The 27,230-nt window shown below is 41.4% G+C and overlaps 1 protein-coding gene across 1 annotated transcript in view; it reads left to right on the top strand.

The window, feature by feature from the left end:
* The window catches only part of LOC111663946 (roundabout homolog 2-like), a 78,346-nt gene extending 51,949 nt beyond the window's left edge, over positions 1–26,397 (top strand). Inside the window, exons 10-27 of the mRNA XM_023418358.2 lie at positions 2,714–2,795; positions 2,904–3,069; positions 3,435–3,601; positions 3,687–3,808; positions 5,561–5,792; positions 11,020–11,144; positions 11,250–11,421; positions 12,645–12,821; positions 13,941–13,967; positions 14,139–14,178; positions 15,774–15,901; positions 16,543–16,815; positions 17,677–17,839; positions 18,186–18,443; positions 19,237–19,445; positions 21,797–21,958; positions 22,098–22,352; positions 23,760–26,397. Of these exons, the coding sequence (XP_023274126.1) occupies positions 2,714–2,795; positions 2,904–3,069; positions 3,435–3,601; positions 3,687–3,808; positions 5,561–5,792; positions 11,020–11,144; positions 11,250–11,421; positions 12,645–12,821; positions 13,941–13,967; positions 14,139–14,178; positions 15,774–15,901; positions 16,543–16,815; positions 17,677–17,839; positions 18,186–18,443; positions 19,237–19,445; positions 21,797–21,958; positions 22,098–22,352; positions 23,760–23,761 (2,760 nt within the window). The 3' untranslated portion in view covers positions 23,762–26,397. The remainder of the gene's footprint in view (positions 1–2,713; positions 2,796–2,903; positions 3,070–3,434; positions 3,602–3,686; positions 3,809–5,560; positions 5,793–11,019; positions 11,145–11,249; positions 11,422–12,644; positions 12,822–13,940; positions 13,968–14,138; positions 14,179–15,773; positions 15,902–16,542; positions 16,816–17,676; positions 17,840–18,185; positions 18,444–19,236; positions 19,446–21,796; positions 21,959–22,097; positions 22,353–23,759) is intronic.
* Positions 26,398–27,230: the final 833 nt, after the last annotated feature.

The raw sequence follows: 27,230 nt of genomic DNA, 5'->3' as shown, positions 1-27,230 counted from the left end.
TCTATCTATCTATCTATCTATCTATCTATCTATCTATCTATCTATCTATCTATCTATCTATCTATCTATCTATCTATCTGTCTGTCTGTCTATCTATCTGTCTATCTATCTGTCTGTCTGTCTATCTATCTGTCTATCTATCTATCTGTCTATCTATCTATCTGTCTGTTTATCTATCTGTAAAACAAATAATTATTAAATAACATTTTAAACCAAATAGAAGATCAGTTGAATCTCCTGTAGATGTGCATGTAAATAATCATACTGTTGTAAACAAGGCCAAGTCCTTTTTCTTCTCCATTGGCAATAACTCCTAACTGTGTGTGTGTTCACCCACCTCACTGCACTGTCAATGAAAACAGCTCGGCGTGTAAAGAAGGAATCACATGTATCATATATTCAGTGAATAGATACAAACACACATGTCTAGTGGTTAAGTTTTTTGTGTTAGTACATCACATCACTCTATTGCATGCAGAAGACGAAAGAGAAATCCTCTCATCTGGCAACTGATGTCAGCTGAATGTAATTCAAATGGACAAGTGCAGTCAGGTTGCTTTTAAAAGATGAATAGTGAATATTGACTTTTATAAGTCATTAAACGCTCCAATTTAGTCGGAATCTCTGAGGCAGCAGTTAGAGTCAAGGACTCAAGGACAGGGACCAGTAAGCAGAGTTTAAAGGGGGTAATATAATGGAGGAACTGCAATATACAGTGTCCTGTCACAGTGTCAAAGTGCTCTCTCTGTGTCACCCTCTCTCTAGAGAGCCAGCACACTTGTGAGTGACTCCTGAGGTACTGCCAATATGAAATAGATTGTCATATCTCTTCTTTCCTGCGTCAGCACTGATGAGGATAATGTTGATGGCTCTGGGAATATGGGGAGGTGGGGGGTGGGGGGGGTGACTATTATTGGAGGAAATCAATTAAGAAAATTAATGTAAGCTCTTACTGGGCTCTTTGTTTTTCATTGGCTGGTGTTAGAGTTTCCTCTCATCCACTCTCGGGCCTGTTCTCAAGCCAAATGCAGGCCAGTGGAGGTTAATGCATTTTTACTGTACTACTAGCTGTGAACCTCCTTCAAAAGCCCGGACTGACGTAAGAGCTTGTAGAAACCACCTGGGATCAGAGCTACAAAGACTGTTGGATTCAGTCAAACAGCACAGCAGAAGAGCATAGCCTGGAAGCTGTATTAGTGGTGTTATTGGGATGAGCAGAGACAATCTCTACAGGCCAGTTTCATGGAAAAGACATCACCTCTTTGATTTTGACAATTTTTGGTCTTTAGATTCTGTTCTTAATAATATTGCATAAGCTAAAAGAAAGTACCAAGTCTCAGCTTTGAGTAGGCTTTACATCACCGTAGAAAGAACTGAGAGGGAGATATAGTCTTTTTACACCTTGTGTCCAAAGTTTATGGGTTAAAACTTATTGAACAGATACACATGAAGTCAAACTAAATCAGAATATTTGATATTTTATGGTCAATGAATTCCAGACACTGTGTATCTCCCCTCCCAGACCATCACTGTCCACACTTTGAGCTGTTGCTTGTTGTGGGTCTCTCTGCCTTCAGTTTGATCTCCAGCAAGTGGAATCCAGCTTGAGGATGTTCAAGCCTTTAGACAAACATATTCCACCTCTTCACCATGAAAACCTCCTTGGCTGCTCCGGTCGTATGTTTATGATCGTTGTCCTGCTGAATGATGAAATGCGGTGCAATGAGTTTTGATGCTTTTGGCTGAATCTGAGCTCAGAATGCTGCTGTTTACCTCTGCAGTCGTGCTGCTGCTTCCGTCAGCTGTGACAAAATCAATAAACTGCCATCGCGCCTGAACCATTGACAGTCATACCAGAACCAGAGCCAAAACAGAACCAGCACTGTGTTTGACAGATGAGGTGGTGGCTCTGGGTCATGAGCCGATCCTTGTTTTTCTCCACACTTTCCTCTTTCCATCATTTTGACAGAGGTTGATTTTTGTTGCATCACTCCATAGACCGTAGCTCCAGCTTCCTGTTGGATGTTTTTTGTGAACTGTGGCGTGTCCTTTCTGTTTTTGAGGGTTTGCATCTCTTGGTGAATCCTTTGATGTTATGGTGGTGAAGTCTTCTCTTAATCATTGACAAGGAAACATGTACAGCTATAGCATTACTATAAAAGACTTTTTCTTCACCACACAAATGATTTTCTAGTTTTAAATTTCTAGCTTTCGTAGAATGAAGTCTGTTTGGGAAAAACAACTACCTTTGATATCTCTGTTAGATTGGTTTTTTAGCCTCATTATTATCTTCCTCTCTTGCACTGTCACCTCATTATTCCTCATATTGACATACAACTCCACCTCAGTCTAATTGGCAAGTCTTAACTCTCAATCAACAATACACAGCTGCCCAAGAAACATTTAGTGGCCAATTACTATTGAACCCTTGCAGCTTGGGTAGTATGTGTTAAAAGGGTCACATCTCAAACACACTTCTCTCAATATTGACGTAAACCTACTCAAATTAAAGCTTGATGTAGCATTCATTATTTTATTTCAATTTGAATGTGCTGAAGCACCGAGCCTGAAGGACAAAAATAATAATGGAACTGTCCAAATACTTAACTGGGATCACACTTGGGTTTCTAGTTGTATCAGGTATATTAAAGTTGTCATACTGTCAGAGAGTTTATTGAACATAAATGATAACGACATAATCTTCCGTCCGTAGATGTCTGATTCTGGGCTGTACACCTGTGTAGCCACCAGCTCCAGTGGAGAAACATCGTGGAGTGCCTTCTTGGATGTCAGAGGTCTGCTTCAATACTAATAATCCATATGAAAAATGAACACACTGTTTTTTGATATCCTTTACTTTTGTAGGTATTCATTTTGCCTCTTTGCGTTTCTTCCTTTGTCAGACTCCACTGAGCTCGTAGACTTCATGTCGCACAATGCTACGGCCCTCCCAGGGCCGCCCTCCAAGCCAGAGGTCACTAATGTTACCAAGAGCAGTATCTCGTTGTCATGGGAACCGGGGCCAGAGGCGGGCTCCCCAGTGTCCTCCTATGTCATTGAGGCCTTTGGGTATGTCTGTGACCTATGGCCTCGAGCTACGTTTAGTGACCCCAAACTTTCATGGCAGTAACAGATGTGGGTGTTTCTGTGTGCACTGAAGCACGCCAGGACAGTTCCAGCAGAATATTCTGGATGGATTTTCTCTTACAGTTACTCTTAGAAATGAATTAGAATGAGGAATGTTCCGGTATTTAAATTTACATGCTAATTATTTGGAAAATGAAAGCGCACTTTAAGCAGAAAATGATTCTCCCGGTCCCAGCGCTGTTCCCAGTCATTAGGAGCACAGGCCACCAGTGTTGCCCCCAATAAACTGTTTCTTCTCTACTAATGAAAAGACTGGTCCCAACTGAATAGATGTATCCTTTCTACAGTCAGTCAGTGAGTAACAGCTGGCAGACTGTGGCAGACCACGTGAAGACCACCGAGTACACGGTCAAGGACCTACGACCCAATACGGTCTACCTTTTCATCATCAGGGCCGTCAATGCTCAGGGGCTCGGGGACCCCAGCCCCATGTCTGAGCCTGTCCGGACACAAGGTACAGTAATGAGGGTGTATTGTAATGGAAACTGAGTGATAAGCATCACTAGTCCACTCTAAGTGCTGTTCTTCCTCTCTGCCAGACATTAGTCCCACAGCACAGGGGGTGGACCACCGTCGTGTGCAGAAGGAGCTGGGGGATGTGGTGGTCAGCATGCACAACCCTGTGGTCCTGAGCTCCACTTCAGTGCAGGTCACATGGACTGTGAGTACTCACACCATCTGAAACAAACAAATCTTGTCTAAGCTTGTTTCAGAAGTTACTGTGTTTTGGATTTGTTGGCACACACACACACACAGACACACAGACACACAGACACACAGACACACACACACACACACACACATGATGGGACAGCTATACACTCAGACTGAACAGCTGGTACTCCATCAGTTTAGAATGGTTGAGGTGATGCAGGAATCAAGACTAATGTTTCTATTCAGGACAAATACATCACCATTAGATGCTACATGTGTCACTTCTGGAGTCAGTTTGCAATCAGCCCTTTATCTGGGAAATGTTATTCCTGTCTGTTGGCAAGGCGTCCCTGCTGCCAGCTGCTGTAGGTTAATGACACACCTAGGATGGGTTTACGCCAGTCTGCTATTTCCTACTTGTCAGTACAACTATGGACTGAATGCTGCTGTTAGACTGACACAGTGACAGGTTAAACCTGCATTTGTGGTCCAGCTGAATGGGACCATAGATGACCTTATTATCTGGTACACACAGCACAGAGTTTCTGTGTTGGACTTTATATTTCAATAAACTTTAATTTGACAATCAGACACTCACTAAATGTCAGGTAATAAAACAGAGATGGTGGCAATTTGGAGCCGTTATCCTCACTCTAGACATGATATCAAACTCAAACCTAATCCTGGCTCATTCACTCATCATCTTTCTCTCAGACTCTGTTCACTTGTTTGCACTGCTGACTTTGCTTTTCTGAGAGTTTCCTACAAGACAGTCAAAAGGTAATAATACAAATTCCTCCTGTTTTGAGAGATAATGGATAGGCCTCTGGAATATTTCTGTCTAATAACTATAGTAAAAAACAAAGACACTAATCTGTACGTTTAAAGTGTTGCTATAACTCAGACATGGTTGTTGTTACATGTCTTTCAGCAACTTCATCATACTGAAGAATGTGCATGACATTGCTAATACATGTGCAAAATTAAACATGTTATGTTTGATAATAAAAAGACAGGTGGGATGTTGCCACTGAATGGCAGGGAAGTGTGCAGTAGATATACTGCAGGTTGATTAACAGTGCCGCCGTCTTTTAAGACAATAGGACAGTGAGCGCAGAGGAGGGTCATTTATTTTGATTCATGGTCTCAACCGTAAATTCTATTTCAAGTAACGTACAGGAACAAATATGTGGATGGAGCTACTTCCTCTGTTTATAAGGCTTTTAGATACACAAATCATTTTGTTAAAGAAAGAGAGAGAGAGAAAGAGAGAGAGAGAGAGAGAGGGAGAGAGAGGGAAAGAAGAGAGTTACATCCTGATATGTTTTGACTGCTTTGATGATAAACAGCTGCTTTATATCACGTGTAAAAGCTTTTTCTTGCTTCTGTCCCTGTTAACAAGCCATTAGTATGAGTCGTATCTGTTACATATTTTACTCTTCCCTTGAAATGCAGTAGCAAAAATGAAAATGAGATAAATAAATAAAAGAGAAAAAATTCAGACTATTTTGATCCAGTATTTGGAGTCTAGACTGTTCTGGAGGTGTCTGACCTGGGGGTATTGTTCAGCTTTGGCGAATACCCTCCAACACTCTTCATGTGGTGTGTAGCTTCTCTGCTGCTAATGAAACTGTATGATTAACTAAGCGTGCATTGTCACAGACCGAGGGCACACACTGAATGCTGATCCACAGCTCCAAAGCAGTTTACACACAGATGTATGATGTCTTCATCCCTCTTTCTCTCCTTCTCCTCTCAGGTGGAGAATCCATCCCAGTTTATTCAAGGCTACCGTGTTCTTTACCGACAAACGTCAGGACTGCCCTCCCCAGGGCCTTGGCAGATACAGGACTTGAAGGTTGCCTCAGAGAGGGACATAACTCTCTCTGGTCTGAAGAAAGGCATCGTCTATGAGATTAAAGTGCGGCCATACTTCAACGAGTTCCAGGGTGCAGACAGTGAATCCATGACAGCGCGCACCATGGAGGAAGGTAAGTGACAAATTCACAGTTCTGACAAAAATCAATTTGTCTGCGACTTTGTGTCGCAAGAAATGTAGGATTTAGTTACTTATGCATGAGCAGACGCTCTTGTGTAAATGATTCTACCTACTTTTATATTTAGCTGCCGCTGGTAATGGCTTCGTGGCTAGATAGTAATGGATAATGGCATTTCAAGTACACCCACCCACACACGCACACTGCTGCAGTGCCACGTCCCCAGTGTGTGAAAACAGGTCTCCCAGACAGCACAGTGGGGGTCTGTGACAAGCCCAGGCCTCTGTGGGTTGGTGGGCAGAGGGGGGAGGGGGGAGGCAAAAACAGTTTCCTTTGACATAAGCTCAGCTCTCTCCTTGCTCCTCTGTGGACCCCTGCTGCCATCTCTCCGTCACACACCAACCACACCTCTGTGATATGACCCACCTTCACTAACACACACACACATACACACACACACACACACACACACGCACACACACTGACACAGTCTCAATCTCCAATGAGCTTTATTGGCGATAGCATTTCTTGGTGTCCTCCTATTGTGCCCGTCAATTGATCAGCTGCTGATTCTTCTAAGGTTAATTGTTTGTGGCATAAATCATGTAACATAATGACACATCATTTGTGGCAGCTGTTATTTGTAAAATTGAATAAATTGCAGTATAATTTGATTTCACACGAGTCATAACTCTGTAAAAACTAAGACACACATACATATATTTCTACATTCAACATAACTCACTTTTTTCAATTATATAATGTCCATAAATCTACTTAAAAATCATAGTAAAAGATGCTCCCTATAACTCCAGGAATTGCCTCAAAAAAACATCATGTTTTTAAATCTTCTTCCATATCAAAATATTCCAGTGATAGTTCTCTGTACATCCATGGGTTCACTGCAAACTGGAAGTGCTTACAGCTAATTCAGCGTACCTTTAATGGTCCCGTTTGCCAATAATTAAACAAATATGGAATAAAAAAGTCTGCTAACAGCCTTTAAATAAAAAGCACCATGGCGACCATGGTTTCATAAACATCAAAGGTAAACTTCATAACAAAAACAATCCCAACCTAAGTTCACTCACTAGCGTTGTCTGGAGCTTTCAACCACTTGGTCTTTATAGATTTTGCTTATCATCATCATCGATACCTTATCATTGTTGACATGCTAGCTAAGTAGCTGTTATAATTTCATCCATAGAAATACTTGTGAGTTTGAATTATGATTTTGCATCTGTACTGGCTAATAAATCAATCACGAATGTTCATTCTTGAAATTAGAAATAGTCAATTAGACAATCCAGTCTAGAGGAAACATTGCGAGTTCAGCATCGAACTTCATTCCTTTACTCACCAACAGCTGTCTCCACAGGTGGAAAGAAACAGTCTTATCTCTATCACATCTTTTCTTCTACTGAAGTTAGCATGCTAACCAGCTAGCCCCAGCCTGTTTCATAACTTTCCAATAGCGACTCACTGCAGCCTCCAGTCTGTCCTGAAGACGCAGTTGCTCTGAGGACGTGTTATAAACTTGTCTTGACAACTCAACGATGGTCTTCATGCTACTGCATTCAGGAGCTACATCATTTGGACTGTGGAACATGGCTTGTACTGTCATTAATGTAAAAGAAAAACTTTTGTTCACAGCATCAGTGTCTAATGATGAGAGGATCACAGTGCTGCATCTTCCTCCCAGTAAGATGATAAGGAAGGGTTGTGAACAGGGGATGCAATTGGTGGAGAAAGAGACACTCACCACACTGGAGTCCAATTAAAATGGCCACACAGGATCACTGGAGGTTTTTGCAGACTGGGGCACATGCTCTAGTTACTTGGGGTCCTGGAGACAAGGCATCATGGGAAATGAAAAAACTGGCTTGATCTACCAATACTTTAGAGTCTGAAAATATGCTGCTCTGCAGAATTATGAGAAAAACATTCGTTATCCATCAAAGGAAGATTGGGAATGTGCCACTGCCTTTGTGAAACCCTAGCAGAGGGCATCATGAGGGTGTCAGAGGTCAGAGCAGCCGACGGTTCCCACTGCATGCTGGGGAAAACTGTGTATCAAGATTAATGATCCTCACAACCCTTCGATGAGTTTTCTGTGAGACCAGTGTTTGCCAGAGGCAACATGCTCTGTGATGTCACCACCATCACTGCCATCCATAGGATGCTCGTGCTTTCCACCCCTGCTGATGGCAAATCAAAGGAAATGCTATTGTGTGCTAAAGTATTAGCTTAGATCAAAGCGGGGTCATTCCAGTGTGTCACTGATCCTACTAGTTTATTTTACAGTACACATGTTATATGGGGACAGGTGTGTTGACATAGAAATATTTGCTAATTCATGAATTAATTAGCTTAATTGATGCAACCATTTGCATAACAGGTTATGTTCACCATTTCTATACCCTGTATATCAGGACATTGGGCAGCTTAAGCGTCTTTTCTTTAATTGCATAACTGTGAGTAAAAACTGAGATGCTCCCTCAGACATTCTTTAAATGACTCTCTATTTGCTGCGTTCATCAGTCGTAATATCAGTATTAGTCACATTATTAAGAACAAGCTATCCTGAGTCATTACTGGTATTGTAGCCATTACTCATCCTCAGGGAAAGCTCCTCATACATACGGAAATTGCACAGCTAGACTTAATGCTTTCCGTCTCCTCCTAATGTAACCCTTTGACTGACTGGACAAGCTCCATCAGTTTGCTGAAACAGCACCAGTGAAATGACACTTTGAAAACTGCACTGACATCAATGAAGCAATGACACATATATAGTTTTAAGTTAAATGTCCTCTTTGTCACAACAACAGTGTGAAAAAAACTGAAACTGCACATTTCATTGGTCACAGAACAAGATTTCTGTAATCTCCCAAACTGCTGCACTCTTATTCTATTATTAATAATTTTATTAAGATAACTGCTGATGCTGATATTCTATGCTTACTTCTGGCATATGGGAATTATATGAAGCAGGAAGTATAGGAAGGAGTAATTGAGAGTCCTGTGCATTTACGTCTTTTTCGCTGGACCAGTTTGCAGCAGCTAGCAGTGTTCAGGATAGAGCACAGCAGCGTTTGACATGACTTATATGCAGTATAACCACAAATTAATATGAGATTTTAACTGCCAGTATGAAATGATGTTGTATGTGTCACATTTTTTATTGATATATATATATATATAGTTTATATATATATAATCTTTTAGCCCAAGCTCATGGATTGTGGTGACAGTCCAGATGTGCAATTTCCACTACTGAACATTTTTTACTTCAAGCCATGGTTGTTATTCTGCATTCTGTGCAAGAGTCCAACATCTGGATAATACAGATAATCAACAAACAATTAACAAATCGGCTGAAGTTTTGCTCTATCTGATCTTTTTGTTTGCTTGTTCTTCCCTCAGTAGATTTAATTAATGATTATGAGCCAGAGAACTAGGTGTTGATTGGCTCTGCAAATGATTTATAAAGGTTGGCTTCCTTCTGCTACACTCTCCCTGCATTTATATTGGTTAATGTTTGTTTGAAGTATGGAGTTAAGGTTATCTGTATCTATGGCATGAATGCAGTGTAAAATAAGTATGGGATATTTTCTTTAGTCTTAAACTGAGCTGGCCTGTCCTTAATTAACTGATTTCCATTTTGTAAATATTAGCATCATCCCCATATTGTGACAGTACATCTGTGAGACTTGGTTTAACGGTAATTGTTTCAGAAAGTCAATACAGTCTAAATGGCTGAATATAGATCCCTCAAACTAGGCTGAGTCAATTTGTTAAATGTAATAAAAATAAACTGAATCTCATATGGCTGATTTAATTCCTTTGTACTGCCAAGCTGTCAAATGTTTTACTGATGTGCTGTATCTGTTTAGAGCCCCTCTTTGAAGCACAAGTTAAATCATTTGGGGGGGATTTGTTTCATTTTTCCAATTTAAAAAAAATCCATTGCTTTATGAGTTACCTGAGGCAGATGTTGAGAGCTATCCAGATGTCAGAAAACTGGCAGAGGTCAGTCTCAGGACTGGCACAGACACTCTCTATTATACTTCTAATGTGGCCTGGCTTCATTAGATCCTATCCACCAATACATGTTCTATGAACATGGCTGTTGCCTCTGTGACTCACTGTGCACATGTTTATTGCATTTCTCACCAGCAATTGGCAGAAGCAAGTCCATCTGGAGAATTTAAGTCATAGTATCCTTGTTCCTCTCCAGCCAGGTGGCAAGACAACCCTCATCGCCCACCTGCTCTGGCTTTTCTGCATTCCTGTGGCATCCATTGCCTTGCTTACATGGATCCACTGCAGATAACATTATTATTTCGCAGCCCCTTAATTGGATTCAGAGTGGTTATTTCATCCACTCAGTCAGAGCATAATGATAGTTTTAATGGGAATCATGAGAAACTATGTGCCCAGAGCGGTTGTGCAGTCCATTCAGCGAGGGATGATGATTTGCTCAGTTGCATAGATACGGTGTTTGCCTCCTGCTGCCTGCAGTCTCTTTAAATCTCTGATCTGTCCGCGCAGGTTATCAGGCCAGTTTGGTACATTTTTAAAAATGACCCATTCCAGTGGGAGTTTGAATTTGGCACCATGGGGCCCAGCCCTACACTCCTGTCGACAGACCATCTCTAAACACTCATTACAGGACATCACAGGAGACTGACCATTTTCATCTCAACAAAATATGCAAAATTGAATACAGCTACTTCAGAAGCATTTACAATGGTGGTAATCCATTATGGAGGTGATGTTAGTTAGTGGGCACAGCCATTTTTTTCTTGACAGAGGAAAATTCCACTCATTTCTAAACTTTCTGCTTGGAATGTTTATCATTTGTGCAATTAGTAAAGTGCAATTTGGACCTCAAATGCTTGGTGTGTCTTACGTATGATGCCAGTTGTATAATGCTATCTTAAATTCAGTATAATGGAAGCATTTTGCATTTTTTCAATCCCAGTTGTGCAAAAAAACTCTTACCATTAAGAAACGAAATTGAGATGGAGTGCTCTGGTAGCCTTCTGCCACGCTGGCTTAGAAAATACCTTGTTGTATGGTTGGCTGTATGAATATGAATTGAGGTAGTGGGTGAGACAAATCCTTCTTTGACACACACCCTGGCACACCCTTATCTGTTAAATCATTTTATTTTTATTTTTTCTTATGTATATCCTGTGTTTCTGTAACCCATCAGCACCCAGTGCGCCTCCGCAGCAAGTGACAGTGTTGACGGTGGGGAGCCATAACAGCACGTCCATCAGTGTGTCATGGGACCCTCCTCCCTCCGACCAACAGAACGGCATCATCCAGGAGTACAAGGTAGAATCAAACTCTGTGCCTGTTACACTATACCAACCTGAATGTTTTAGTAATGTACTGCATCACCTTCCAATGAATTCTGTCTGGCATGTCTGTCTTTGTCAGATCTGGTGTTTGGCCAACGAAACGCGGTTTCATGTCAATAAGTCTGTGGATGCAACCATCCGTTCAGTGGTTGTCGGGGGTCTGCAGACTGGAGTGCAGTACCGCGTGGAGGTGGCTGCGGGCACCAGCGCAGGGGTGGGGGTCAAGAGCAAACCCCAGCTCATCATGTTGGGTAATCCACACACACACACACACACACACACACACACACACACACACACACACACACTGAACTTGGAGTCAAATGAAATGACCTCATAATGGGGACCTAGGTCTCCATCACAGATTGGGGGTCTGGAAAAATGATTTATCAATTTATCGCACTTGAAGAAAGAAGATTGCACTTTACGACGCAGACGTCTACTGAGAAATCAATAGCAGTTCATTGAGTGCTGAGTCCGGTAACACAGTGCCAAGTACTGTTAGCCATATCAATAATCCTCTTCAATATGTGGGCAGCTGGTGCTAACAAAGTAGGCAGTGTTTTTGTAGGAGCTTATCAGCCTATCACATCTTATCAAATAACTAAAGGATGCCTGGAGTGTATAAGCCCAGAATCAATATGGGAGCCCAGGCCAGATGCTCTTCATCTATGACTTTTGACTGATAATAACACCCTTAACACACAGAGAAAGGGAAACACAGGCATGTGGACTGAAGCTTAATGATGGGGGGAGTTTCCTGCTGGAGACTGTGAATCTAATTTCACAGCACAGTAGCCGCAACAGAAAATCAAACTCTGTCAGAGCTGCTCTGTCAATCTCGTGTCTTGCAGCTCAAGTTGATAAGTGCACTGCTGAATTGATTAACTCTGCCGACATATTGGATGCACTGATGCTGTTTTTTTTTGTTTTTTTTTACCACACTTGCCCTGTGTGTTGTTTTTTATTTATTCATGGTCTCATCTTTTGGCTGTTCCTGTGGTCCATGTGGCCTGATGTTTGATACAGAGCATTTCATGCTTTATGTTTTTATTGTAAAGCCCACAGCTGTGAATCAACAAGAAGAAATAATACTAATAATGATATCAATACACACAATTAGACAAACTATTGATTATATTTTATTTTTGTCAGTTTCATTTACATTGTCCTCTTCATATGTATTTATGTATTTATTGGTAATATTTGAGACGTGCCTTATTGCCCTGCTGAGGACCACAATGTGAAAGTGATGTTTTGTCTTTATATCATTTTTATATGAAATGATTTTTATACACAGTGGGTACTGTAATACAACCATTTGTTCTTTCATATGTAGTTAAATTGACATTAAACCATTCATTTGTTTCCTTCCTGTGTGTGTGTGTGTGTGTGTGTGTGTGTGTGTGTGTGTGTGTGTGTGTGTGTGTGTGTGTTTGTGTGTGTGATGTGTGTGTTTGTGCGGTGCCCCCAGGTGCAGAACTGAGGGACGTAATGACGGGATCAGAGGGCAACAATAGCATCTCAGACGTAGTGAAGCAGCCGGCCTTCATTGCTGGTTTGGGGGGGGCCTGCTGGATTGTCCTCATGGGCTTCAGTGCCTGGCTTTACTGGAGGAGAAAAAAGAGGAAGGGACTCAGCAACTATGCAGGTAAAAAATCAATTTACATGGTTCCTCATCAACACAGAATCTCAAAGCACAGTAGGTCTGGTTCCAGTGAAAGCTGATGTCATCACAGATGTCACTCCATTTGAGCTGGCTAAAATGCAGAACAAAGGAAATATTCGGCACAGATGGAAATAGGCCCTATTTACTTTAATTCTCTGTGCACTGATGTGCATCAACTGTGCTGAGTTCCATCAGCGCCGCACCTCAACACCCTAATACATTCATGTGAGATAAGTAATTTAACATCCCCTTCCATTATCAGACCATAGCTGGTGTTGTTTGCACATTAACATGAGGTGTCTCTAGGTTTAGGTATGAAATATTCTTTTATCCCTCCATGAGTCAAGCATATAGCTGTGTGCCATTATTATAATGTGTACAGCAGCTTCCATGGTGGAGACTTGGGGAGAGAGAGCTGTGATTTCCTAATTCAACTGGGATTTACATGATTGAGCTGCTTCTCTGATCCTTTCTCTCAAAACAAACTGAGGAGTTTAATTCCAAAACATCACAATTCCATGTTAGTAAAAAAAAAACCCTTTTTTAAATGTATTATTATTATTATTATTATTATTATTATTATTTGTATTTTTACATAAATTGAAATGTCCTTTCTCTTTTTCTAAGAAATAAATATAAGCTATAAAATGATGATGACGATGATGATGATGACGATGATGATGATGACGATGATGATGATGATGATGATGATGATGATGATGATGATGATGATGATGATGAAGAAGAAGATGAAGATGAAGTTGCCCCAGGGCAAAGGGGTCAACGGTGTCACCTTCATATGAACTTTACCCCTCAGGTCATTCAGTGTAATTTCCAAAAGATGCTGGAATGCAGTGGTTTGATGCATTACCTCCCCACGTTCCATCAAGACCTGACCAGTGCTGACATTCAGTGCTGATAGATGAGCAAACAAAGCAGAAATGAAAGGACTTCATCCATATTTTCACACCTGATTTCATGCTTTATTTTTTTATTTTTTGTTTTTGATCAAGAGAATATGGATGCATCTTTTTACTTGTGATTCATGACACGTTATCTACCCTTTGATAAGAACACTTTCCCTGTCTGTTTGAATTGCAGTTCAGTCCTTCACCTTTACTCGTGCAGGTAAGTCTTTACATTGTGCATTATGCTTTAAAATATCACAGTAATTATCTGCCCACAGTCTGACAGTAATAATGTATCAGTCATTCAAAGTGATGGTGGTGGTGCACAATTTTTAGACAAAATAATTGAAGTTTCATTCGTTTTCTCTGTCCTCCCTCTTTTCTCTACCAGTTACGTTCCAAAGAGACCGAGGCCTGATCAGAAATGGAAGGTGAGAATTTAAATTAACTTATAAAATCCAAGAAACCCTACAGCTAAAGCTTTCCCTCTGATATTTTAGTGCCACGGTGCCGAGCTCAGCCTGCCTTCGTTCTCAACGACAACAGCCCATTGTAATACCTGAAATGAAGAGTTCTTCCATGATGAATAGAATTTGCATAGATGTTCCAGTGTTCCCCTTGCTTACTCATATCAGTCTATGATCTGCACTGATGTACACTTGATGAAATCATTAATCACTCCTTTGAAGTGAGTGCTACCAATTAATGCAGGTGGCCGCGGTTTTATTCACTGGCTCTATCTCAGTTCATTTGAGGTGGTTGGCAGAATGAGAGGTCGTGGGAGGAGGGGAGAGGTGATGAATGTGCTGTTTAAAAAGCTTGGCATACATTACGCCATCAGGGGTCGTATGTGCGGATGCAGAAACAAAGCGTTGGACCTTGAGACTCGGCTCGGTGCCCATGAGAGTCTCCCTCCTGCTCGAAAGGCCCACAGTGAAGCTTGCCTTTGCATCCACTGAATATCAAAGTGCATTGAAACCATAAGAAAAAGAGCATTTGATTTGCAGAAAGTGAAAGAATGGCGGTCCTCTTCTTCTTCTTCATTTTTATTCCTCCCTGTTCCCTCTTTCCTTTTTGTCACACGTTAGCAAGCAGATAAGCCCAGAGCAAGAACAAATGTTGCAAATTATGGACTAAAAATAAACAGTTTCTTGCCCTTTTTTACGTGCATGAGTGTGTTTCTCCACACTGAATATGCACATATGTGTCATCGTGCCGGTCCTAGCATGTGTTTCTAAGTAAGTGGATGTAAATGTATGTATGTGCGTGTGTATTTTAAAAGGGAAATTATTGACATAATTGTTTGAACACCTTTGAGCCATCACCAAGTCAGCTGTGAACAATTCCCCTGGTACTTGACAAATCAGGCTCAGTGGAAAATTCACTGTGTGGCTGCACATTAAGCAAACATATGCAAACCGGATGCACGAGGCATGTGAGTGTTTTGCCATTTTTATAGCAGCTGATACAATGTGGTTGTAAACTGTGGTTCTTTTTCTCCCTGAATTGCTGCCCACAACTTTCCTACCTTGAAGTCAAATCCTGTATTCATGACTGTTGTATTTCACTAAGACAAAATGACACGGTAGCTTTCCTAAACCACCTAATGGGCTTTTGCTGTCTCTGTTGCTATGGAGACAGTGCACCAGTGTAGCTGATCTGCCAGAGGCTGCCCATGATTCTCAATTTAAAATGTAAATTTCTGTTGTGCTAAGGCTCTAAAGTGGATTTAGTGTGTATTTAGGCCTGCCTTGTCTCTCCAGGGAGAGTTAGGGGTGGTGGAGTTAAGGGGAGGCAGAAGTCTGATTTATAGACTTGCCATTTTATGTCTCTCTGTTGTTTATTGTTGCTTGTGCATTGGGCTGTTCCACAGGCGAGAATATGCTGAATGAGTTTTCACATCAATTTGTTGTTGATGCAGCAGGAAGAAAATGAGCAATACTGTTAAGGTGCAGGCTGGATATTTAACTATGTCACCACTTCCCGCTCTCGTCTCTTTGTCTCTCTACAAACATCCTCTCAACAGCCGCCCGGGGCTGTTGAAAACAGGTGACCCAGGCCTCCCCTGGCTGGCTGATTCGTGGCCCTCCACGAGCCTCCCGGCTAACAGAGACTTAGGAAGTCCGAAGGGTGGCAACAACTTTGGCCGAGGAGGTAAGAAACAACAACAGGAGAAAAGAGTTTTAGCAGTGCCTGGTCGGACAGTTTTGATGTTCATCCTCTGAGAAGCACAGTGACAGGACATCACACTTAAGCACGCACACACAAACAAACACATGCACCCAAATTAAAAGCGCCTTTGAGGGCCACACTTTACTAATTTGATTTGACAGGCCTGATATTTGGCTTAAAAATATGGTGTTTGCATATATTTTTTGCCTGTCATTCTTTCTCATGCTCTGCCATCGTACATTTTTCAAGGTTGTGTGAGGTTGATGGTCCAAGTATATGTTTTGCATTGTGTATTTGCATGTTTGCATGTTCGCTAGGCTCACTGGAATCATGGTGAGCTGCAGGCTTCATGTGTGCAAGACAGAAGAGCTGAAGGTTAGCGCTGTTTGAGTGTCCCTCTTGTGAGCACTCCACTGGGCTCCCACAGCTTGTTGCATGCTAATTATGGTTGTAGATAATCACTTTCATTCATATCAAGTCCATTTGAGACCTGTATTTAACTAATCCAGAGTGCCAGAACAGCAGGGAGTGTTAATGACCTTAAAGATCGTTAACTTCATGTCAACTTATCTCTCCATGATCCCTTTCCCTCCTCGCTCTGTCACCCTCCTCCTTTGTCTCAGATGTTTTACCGTCGGCAGCGGTGGAGAAGACGGGCACCATGCTGTCTGATGGTGCCATCTATAGCAGTATTGACTTCATGGGGAAAGCAGGCTACAGCAGCCCAGCACGAGGCACTCAGCCCACCCCCTACGCCACCACTCAGATACTCCAGTCCAACAGTTTCCACGAGCTGGCTGTGGACAGGCCAGATCCCCGCTGGAAGGCTTCTCTCCAAGCCCAGCAGGAAATAGCAAACCTGGGCTACTCGCTAACTGACAGACGCCCTGGCAGTGGTAAGAGAATATGTAATGAGAAATGTGCAAGACAGAGCCCATTGTTGTTTTGTTTTTTTTTGTGCAGTGTTTGCACTCTTGTGTATGTATGTTGGGACTCTGAGGACTGCAGTCGTGTTTGAATGCCCAGTAAAAGCAACATTTTTGCAGTAAAACGACAGGTAATAGGTTTTTTTTTTTTTCAGTGAAATGACTATGAGGCAGTTGGCAAACTAAACCAGGGAAAGAGCAAAATGGAAAGGATTTTATTTACATATTATATTTACATAATGACTGAAAATGGACCCTTAGGATAATGTTCTTAATTACTCTTCTGTCTTCATCACAATTCTACCCTGGGAGCTTATCTAGCCCAGAAATGTCACACAATCATGACGCTTTTCTTTGGGTTAACTTGATTAGTGGTGGCGGAAAATCCCTCAGTTATTTATGCAACATATATACACTTAGTAAAGTCACGGAGGCATTTTCTGTCTGTACTTTTGTGGTTTCGCACAATAGGCTGTGTGCTCATCTAAATGTCAGGCTTTCCAGAGATAACGTAGAGCAAGTGGGGAATCTGTGTGGAAGCAACTTAAAGTGGAACATTTAGAAAATGTCGTAATGCGCTGTCAGCACAGAAAAAAGAAGAAATAATGAACTGTGGGTGGGAGACAGGTTTGAAAAAGTTCAGATAGCAGAGGAAGATATAAGATAGCTTTCAAGTCAGTGCAGTATGTGTGTGTGTGTGTGTGTGTGTGTGTGTGTGTGTGTGTGTTAGCGTGTGAGAACTCAGTGTGGAATAATATTTGTGGGTAGAGTGCGCAGTGATTTCTTAGTGTTGTGTAGAGAAGGCTAAACCTCCTCTCCACCTCCCCTCAGGTGCAAAGGTTGGGAAGAAAAAGAAGGTGAAGGGTGGAACGAAGACCTCTAAATCAAATGGGACATGTTGGGCTAACATACCCCTGCCTCCACCACCCATGCACCCACTCCCTGGTACAGAGGTTGACCTTGACCGTTACCCCCAGGAAAACCACGGAGGAGGGTAAGATACATTCATATCTCATCAATCTCTGCCCCGCGACACACAAACAGAGGAAACACATGCAAACACAGAGGTCACAATATGCTGCACCTGTGGCCAAGTGTGTGTGGTTTCATCAGAGAGTTCAGACAAGAGCTTCACACAGATCACACAGTGTTTAAATAGACCTCTAGCTGTGTATTTCCCTAACAAAAACAGCTTTGTATTAAGCTGTTTTACACACTTACCTGCAAATGGAAGAAAGTACTTTGTTTGATTTGTGACGACTGTTAGTGGTCATCGTATTTTTTCTGGAATCAAATCCTTATACATATTTCCTGTGTCTGGGATTTTGTCCTCATGCCAGATATGACAGCAACAGCTGGGCACCACCCATGTCTGTCCAGACCTACCACCACCAGAATTTGGACAATGAGGTAGAGGACGAGAGAGGTCCCACTCCTCCCCTGAGAGGAAGATCATCCTCTCCGGCAGCAGCTCCCTTCAGCCAGCCCTCATCCTCCTCTCTCAGCTCTGCCCACCACGAGGAAATGCAGTCCATTCTGCAGGCCCACTTGGATGAGCTGACCAGAGCTTACCAATATGAGGTGGCCAAGCAGGCATGGTAAGGATCTTTTAAAGCTTCAGTTGACTGCATCTCGAGAACATCTTCATTCTATAATTTTATGTATTTTCTGGTAAAAAAAAAAAACAAACCTGTGTGTGTGTGTGTGATTTGAAAGCTTTAAATTGTGTGTGTGCATCGCAATTTTGTTCAAATACGTTTGCTTCACACAAAAGGAGAGATACCTATAATTTTATTCATTTTATTCAGTTGATAGTTTGGGTTTTGCATATCAATGGCCGACGTGCGAGGGTCTTGTAATTCTGGTATTTACTTGTGTCAGCTGGAACCTGTTTCTTGCGACCGATAAAAACAAGCTCTACATTGATTACACCTTTGATGGAGCATTGGAAAACTTGACAAGTCAGTGGCGACATGTGTTGGAGGGTAATGACTGGGTTTAGTCTAACATGCTGTTCTGACATCAGTAAATAGAGTTGGTAATTATGCATGCATCTCCTCTATGGTGGGATGTGAGCCATCGTGGGGGACAGCTGTGGAGGAGATAACAGGCATGTTGGTGACAGCCCTGCCCATCCAGATATCCCTTATCCAGTCCAATTACAACTCCATTGTGTTAGCATAACACACACCAATGCTGAGAAAGTAATCAGTCAAACCACTGCAGGCATTCATAATATCTGCACATTGCATCTCTGCCTTTCTGAATACGCCGTGATTATGTCCTGGAACTTGTTTTGCTGTATTTTTGCTCATTATCTTACCTCCATTTCTTTTTTTTTTTAAATATGTTTTGGTCATTAATATACAGTATTTCCAAACAATTAATTAGGCACATGAAGAGCAGTCCAAACGTAACCAAGACCCCCATCCCTCCAATGGACTTCATGTCCAGCACACTGGGCTCTGATCTGGGAGCCACTCTCCTTTCTGAAGATGACGAGGATGAGGAGGAGGATGAAAGATACGCTGTGGTGTCAAAGAATTTGTGTGGCTTTGAATACACTCCTGGTCACAGCGTGGATAACCTTGAAAGCTCAGGTACGTTTGACACATAAAACTAATTTAACTGAAATCTCTGCTGAAGAGCAGCAGGTCATTGATAGTAAGAAGGCAGACTCACAACTAACTGGCCTCATCATCTCCTCATTTCCTCTGCACATGAAGACTTTGGCCAGTGCAGCTGCAGACGGATGAATAATAATGTTAATCACACATGGGCATGCATAAATATATGGTGTATGAATATATGCCAACAACAATTTCAACATTACAACACATGTATTAGCACGGTATAAAAATATGAAAATGTTATAGATGACAGAAGAATGAGTAAATATTTAAAGGAGCTATTTGTAAGTTTTGCTATCGCTACATAGCTAACATTAGCATTAACAGCTGTTTCCTTACCAGAAGAAAAGTTGTGAGTTCAGCATCAAACTTCATTCTTTTACTCACCACCCAGATAGCAAAATAAAACTTCTACCTCAACATCTGCCCGTCGGCCCAAGTCTGGCCCATATACTTCCACATCTGAGCATATTCCAGCTGTTACCCTCTGGTATTGTCTTACAGCCGCAAGATTTTCTGTGTGCACCAGAGTTGGTCCAGATGTGGAAGTAGCATCTCACAATCATGCTGTTTATGGGTCAGATTCAGGACATGGAACCGGGCGTATACTGGGCCAGAAACAAAAGCATCTGGCCCAATTATGGGCCAGATTTTCTGGGCAAGACCTGTCTCCAGAGGTGGAGAGCAACACCAATGTTACCTCGTTTCTATCATCATGGTAACCAGCGACAACCGACCCTCCTCGCTGTAGCCTCCAGCCTGCCCTGAAGATGTAGCTGCTCAGAGGACGTATTATAACCTCCTGTATTACACACACAACGATGGCTGAAGCTCTTGTCAAACAACATTCACCACCTCCTGCTCCCTGCAAGAAACCACGCTCAGCAGCAGAGAAAACGTACAAATGTTATCCAGTTTTTAATCAATGGCATTTGATTAATTCATATTAAAGTGACACTACATTTAAGATCATGGCTATCTGTTTTATAAACGTCAAGGTAGTAGAGGCACACGGGTCTGGTTTTCCAAACAATGTTTAACCACAATCTTTCACATTGACAATGAAAGTTCAATAACGTCATATTTTAACATAATGTAGGGTTTTGCAGAATTGCCCGATATCAACATTTGGTCTGCCAGTAGGGTTTGGGCCACTGAGGCAGAAAACAGTCAGTGCAGTCTGTTGGCTGGCTGAACTATCACCTATGGACACGCTGCATAGCACAAAGACCAAAGCATGCAATAGCCAATTCAATTACACACATACAAGCACGCACACACACCCTAATCTAGTGCTTGTACTTCAGCATTTTACATAGCAGAGCAGGAACACGTGTATGGAGCCGACAGGGACAGTGATTGACACTCAAAGTTGAAACAGAAATAATAGTTGGCGTCAAGTAAAACAGTTTTATGGGCTTACAAATTCAAATTATTCAGATATCCTAATGTAAATCAAGGATGCCCTTTTTCACTCTCTTTCAAAGGGATATTCAGACACTCTCTTCAAAGTTACATCAAAACCACAACATATAATCTTTTAACAACTTTAGCAGGGCTGTACTTAAAAGTCACATGTCTAACATTTAAAATTTGATGCATTTATAAATAGGGTCTGTCTGAAAACGTTTCTTTAGAGGAATAACTTCAAAGTTTCTCCCACAGGGACATAACTGTACCATTTTTAGACGCCATTGTTTGATAGGTTAAGGGATTGACTTGTGCATTGTGCATGTGTTTTCAACACTTTTAATAACCCACTGCAGGTCAGTGTGACTAAAAATATTTACCAACATTAGCAATGCAAACATTTTACCGCCTCGTGTTTAGCTGTCACACGTTGTAAGTCACTGCATTAGAAATGCGTTCAGGGAGATTGAGGAAATAGCTTCAGTCCACTGAATCAAAGCATGAACAAAGCCAGTGTGGTGGCAGCATTTCCACAGGGGGTGCCATGTTGCAGTTGTGGCTTATTGATTTAAATGGCATGTTTGTTTATACATCTGTTGATGGTGTCTGATTCAAATAAAATATTTATCTTCTTTTCTAGGTTTTGAACTTTAAAGATCTAGTTGCTTACAAGAAAGTGGTTCTTACAGCTGACTGATTAAAGCATTCAGTAGTCTTTATTTCTTTAGTATGTTAATGACAGGTTTGACACAACATATCTTTGTTGATTTCTACATCTGACACATCTGGTTGATTGCTTTGTACATCCACATCACACTTCAGTGTCTGGCTCCATCCACTGTCTGTGAGCCAAAAGCTTGCCCAGGCAATCTTTATCTTCATTAACTCTCTGTCGCTGCTGCTCATCGTAGGTAAAACCTCCCAGCAGTGTCGCTCCGACAGCTCGGGCATGGCAGACCACGGTGCACAGGGCACACATAGCCTTGGCCACAGGAGGGCACCACATACTGGCCTCAAGCCTCAGACGGATAAGGTTGGGACTCTGCCCAGGGGAAGAGACACCAACACAGACAGTAAGTTAAGTCTTTCACACTCTCAGCCATTCTTTGTCAGAGAATCTTCAATTAGAGTAAATCCAACCAGAAGGGCCTATATCATGATGCCTCATTTGTGTCCTTTGCCAAATACCCTTATCTACCATCCACTCAACAGCCCACACACCGGCCATGAAGTCCCTGCACAGCGTGGGCTCCCGCATGCACAGCTCGTGGGCAGCTGCAGGCTCAGACCCCTCTGAGGAGTGCATGGTGACCGTGTCGACGCTGGAGCGGCAGCATATGGCTTCCTGGAGCGGCACAACAACATCCAACAGGGCCACCCTGAGTAGGGGTTCCCACAAGAGACCTGGCACAGATCCCTCCCACAACGGGCATCCTCCCACAAACAGCACAGAGAAGAGGGAACACTGTGAGTGTCTATCCTCATGAGGACGAATCCGTGTGCACATTAGTCAGAGTGGATACAACCTGATGCAAGCAAGCATCTGCAGAGAGCAATAATGTGCAGATTTACTGAAACCTTATTTACATTTTTATTAACCCTTTCTATAGTTCTATTCTGATATAAACTGGATATATGTATATATATATAAATATAACACAGAAGTTATAATTATAGACCATATAAAGATCTCATTTTTATTCAATTCAAAACCAGGATACAGAGTGGAACTTCACTTGTGTGTCATTTGGGGCTGTCACTTAAAAAGAAGATCAGACAAATCAGTTTTGTTTCTTTTAGTGAGTTGAGACCAAAATACAGTTATTTGTGCATATCTGAAGATAAAAGCACTGTAATGACAGGGCATGAAAATGAAAAGGACAATCAAAAAAGAAAGCTCCATTATTCCTTTTAGAAGGGAAGTTAGAATTTGAGAACTGTGCTGCTGTTACAGATAAATTTCAGTCTTAATTTTAGATTTGGGGGGAAACGTTGACTGGGTGATCTGGCCAAACATTTATCACAATATAAATTCTCATATTATTTGATATCAGTTATTATTAAGCGTTTTAAATTGCCTATTTTTAATAAGAGCAGTAGAAAAGTAGAAAACCACTGCATGCGTCAGGTTAGCGTAGGGTCTCTCCATCGTGGTGTTGATGTTGGTCGTGACTGATGACATGGTGATAAAGCGTCGTCTGTTGTCTCTGCAACTGAACAACTCACCTGGTAAACGACTGGCTGTTTGTCACTTGTAGCACGACCCATTATCATTATTAGCGACATGATTGGCTGTTTATGAGCCAGGGAGGGAGTGAGCTCGGGAATTTGTTCATGCAACTATGATGCTATCGGACTTTCTATTGAGCTGTCTTCTTATTGGTTTGGATGAAGTGTCTATCGTTGGTACATATCACTGTCATATTATCAGCCAGGCCTGTGCATGAGCTTCATGCCACTTTACCATATGATACAATATGATACAATATGACGATATGAGAAGATGAATCGTTTCAAAAGTTGGTTCCTGAGTCCGACCAAAAGTAAACACCTTCGCCTGGAACGGTCACCATTGCTAACTGCTTGGAGCTCCCTAACTACCCGGAGACACACCAGAATTTTCCTTTAATTAACGGCGGAAAGACAATCACAACTAAAAAACAGGAAATACAAAGCAGCTACACTACTGTCCCAGTTTCGATGTATGGATTTGATAAAGTTTTTATCCATATTATCTTCTTGTATCTCATCAGTTTCTAGCTTGAGTCCCGGCTAAGACACATCCTGGCAGAGTAAAATGAAGATGCAGAGAGTGAAGTATTCAGTGTCATCCAGACTTTACATTGTTGCTCTTGCTGTGTTCCTGTCTTTCAGAGTCTTTGTGAAGCATCGTTCCCTGCAGTTGCTGCCTGTCCCAGGACACCTTGTTTATAAGCGCTATGAGATTTTCTCTCTGCGAGTGACACAGAATGATGTTGGGAAGATGGAGAGGAGACAGAATGAAGACAAAGACACAGAGTACGAAATAAAATGCAGAGCTGTAAATGTCATGTACAGACACAGACACCAGTCTCACATTGTTTTTTTTTTCATCCCCTCTTCTCTAAAAGAGTAAACAGTATGTTAAATGTCCGCTTCTATTTTCTGTCACATGGTGTACAACAGTTCACACAGTGGTGATGAAGAAGAAAATCACAGAATGACTAAAATGAAAAAGGACTTGCATAATTTGTAAATATATTTTTTAATGTTTTTCTCTTTATTTTGCTTTGCTATGCAAGCCAAACCTAATGTCGTCTCTTTGTGTTTTATTACTGTGAATCATTTTTCATTAATGCTCAAACTGTTAGCTTATTTTGATGAAGCTACTGTATCGTTGTACTTTGCACAGAGCGTTTTGGTGAAAATAAGCACAAACCCATTGTCAGCTGAGCTGAGGAGAAGAATCATAATGGCAAAGAGGGATGTCTATGTTAAACAGAACCTAAACAGAAGATATATACTTGGCTGTGCTGTAATTGTTTTGAGAAATACTCATATATGGAGAGGTACAGTTGAGGGCAAACCTTTGCATCGCCTTACTTTGAAAAGACAAAAAGAGTTAAACAAAGAAATTTGTTTTCATCAACACCATATGTAACGCATGTTCAGTCGGCACAAATATTCCTTCATCCTCAAAAATAACAAAAATGTTCAAAGAGTGTAAAGAAGAATGTGAAAGTGAAATAATGAAAATGATATCAGTCCAAAAGCTTTGCATCCCCCTTTATGAAATGTTCTCCAACACTTTGTATGTCCTCCCTCTGCCTTTACAACCTCCTCCAACCTCTCTGGATCCTGTCTGAGCAGCTCCTGTGTCCTCTCAGGTGTTTAATTCCAGCCATCATGGCATATCTGTTCCAAGTCTAGCAGATTGCTTGGTTGCTGCCATGTACGGCCTTCTTCAAATCCATAGGTGTTCTATTATATTCAAGTCTGGACACTGGGAAGGCCGCGGCAAAACTCTCACCTTAATCTTCTTAAACCATTCCTGGGTCGACTTTGCTCCGTGCTTCGGATCATCTCTTCATTTTTAGCTTTTTGACTGATGGGAGGAGGCTTCGCTTTAAAATCTGTTTATATTGGCCTGCATTCATTCTTCCTTCCACTTTATGCAGAGCTCCAGTGCTTCATGCAGCCATACACCCAGTTACCCATACAGCTGTTTTGTTTTTTTCGCCACACCTACCCAAGTTCAAGTTATGACCAAATAGTTCGACTCTGGTCTCCTCAGACCACATAATCCTGTTCCACAACTGATATCACGTATTGTTCTTGGTCTTGCACTCCTTGGTCGTGTGTCCACGTTTCTTCCATTTCTGGATTATGGTGTTCACAGTTGGTACTGGTATCTGAAAAACGCTTTCAAATATGAAAGTATACCAGTTTCATTTTGAGGTCTTCAGACTGCAGCTGTTTCCTATTGGACATCCACCCACTTGCAAATATAAAACACAAGCCTAATTGAACACACTTGTTGCCACTCATCAAGAATTAAGTGGGGACAATGTTTTTTAAAGACCAGACACATGATTTTAGATATTAAAATGAATTACCTAGAGGATTTATCAAAGGGGATGTAAACTTTTGAGCTTGGTATTTGAAAAGAATTTGGACTTGGACTTGATATTTCACCCAGGGTTTAAGGGGGATGCAAACTTTTGCACTCAACTGTACAAGGAAAAAACACAGGTATATACTTGGAAATAATATGCCAAAATAACTAACTGTGTTTCATACTTGTTTCTGGGAGTCGTATTATGCGTTATACTAACAATGATTCTTAGCAAATGATTACCAGAAGATTTTTATGGTAACAAAGCAACACATCAGTTGTGATATCCAAAGCAAAGACATTAAATAGGTATGTGTCACTTCTCTGCCATTCCCCAAAAGAGTATGTTAATAATATATATATATTTGTTTCTTTTCCAATTACACACAGTGACATGGTGATAGTGCAATATTAAAGGACAATATGATAGTAAAAGGAGATATCAAGATGAAAGTGAGGTGTTGGAAGCCACAGGACACGTGTTATCTTAGAGGAGCAGAGACAGATGCATTAAAATGTCCTGAACTCACCTGAAGACAAATAAGATGCAAGATATAATGACGACTATATCTGATGTTAAACATCAAAGAAATTATACTAGATTTGTTGTTATGTACCACACTGGAGTAACACTATCATCTTACAAAGATCTATAGACATGAAAGACTGCCAAATTTAAAGAGGAAAAGTTTTCAAATGTAGCCAATTAGCCAATTTTTCCTGCCAATGAGATTCACGATGAAATGTCTTTACACTTGTTTGGATGGTTCTGTTCTGATCATTGTTCTGGGAATGGCTCTCCCTTTGACAAATCTTTACCTGCCAGATTGGTTTGCCCTCAGGAATCCACAGCCACATACAGTAGGGCCGTTTTTCAATACTTTGATGCAAAATAAAATGTGTATGTGAAAATGAAAATGAACTGGATTTCTCCCCCTAGTGCCTGTGAGTCTGACACACTCTTTGCATTTATCCTGCAAGGTTTAGATTGGAGAATGTGGTTTTTTTTTAATTTATATCTCATTTACAGCCAGCTGCAAATATTTTCTGGTGTGAAATGATATACTATAATGTTTCCTGTGCTTCCATTCAAACCATGCAGGGATTTTATAAATCATCAGACCTGAGGATTGATTTAAAAATCTGGCTCACAAAGGAGCTAAGAAGGTCAGTGAAGGAATATTTGGGCTGGACTGTTCTGGCTTTATTGATCCAATGTGATACTAGACCCAGAAGACAGTCCATGGCATCTTTCAAATACAATTAATAATCCATATGTTTTACTAATGTTTTAGTTTTAGCTGCTTCAGTTACATTTAAGAGATGCTCCCACATCGTCACATTATAAAGAGCAAGCTTTGAATTTCATATTGCGCGACCTTCCTATACATGTGAGAATGATGGGAAAGAAACTATTTTGTCTTAATCGTAGCCTGAACTTTGTCTGGCATGGATTCTTTCATGGATTCAGATTCAACTTTATTGCATCAGCGTTATCTCTGGAACACATGACAGCTCCGTGGAGATAACTGCTAATGCTAGCACGGATCAGGACAGTTCTGGGGAGGATAGCTTTAGGTGATGATGCAATTGGTGCTGTGCACTGTGTGGGACAGCCTGTCAATATTTGTATCTGGAGAGACAGGTAGACAGGGATTAGGATTGTCTGCAGATGTGCAGACAAGGAGCACAATGTGCAATCCACCATGTAAGCTGTAAATCCAACTGGTCGGGTTTCCAGAGGGACAGAA

Source organism: Seriola lalandi, unplaced genomic scaffold (genome assembly GCF_002814215.2).
Source record: "Seriola lalandi dorsalis isolate HSWRI2012SDOR001 ecotype SW California unplaced genomic scaffold, Sedor1 jcf7180002054581, whole genome shotgun sequence".
Classification (NCBI taxonomy): Eukaryota; Metazoa; Chordata; class Actinopteri; order Carangiformes; family Carangidae; genus Seriola; species Seriola lalandi.
The sequence above is the reverse complement of the archived record's forward strand: the minus strand, read 5'-3'. Positions and strand labels throughout refer to the sequence as shown.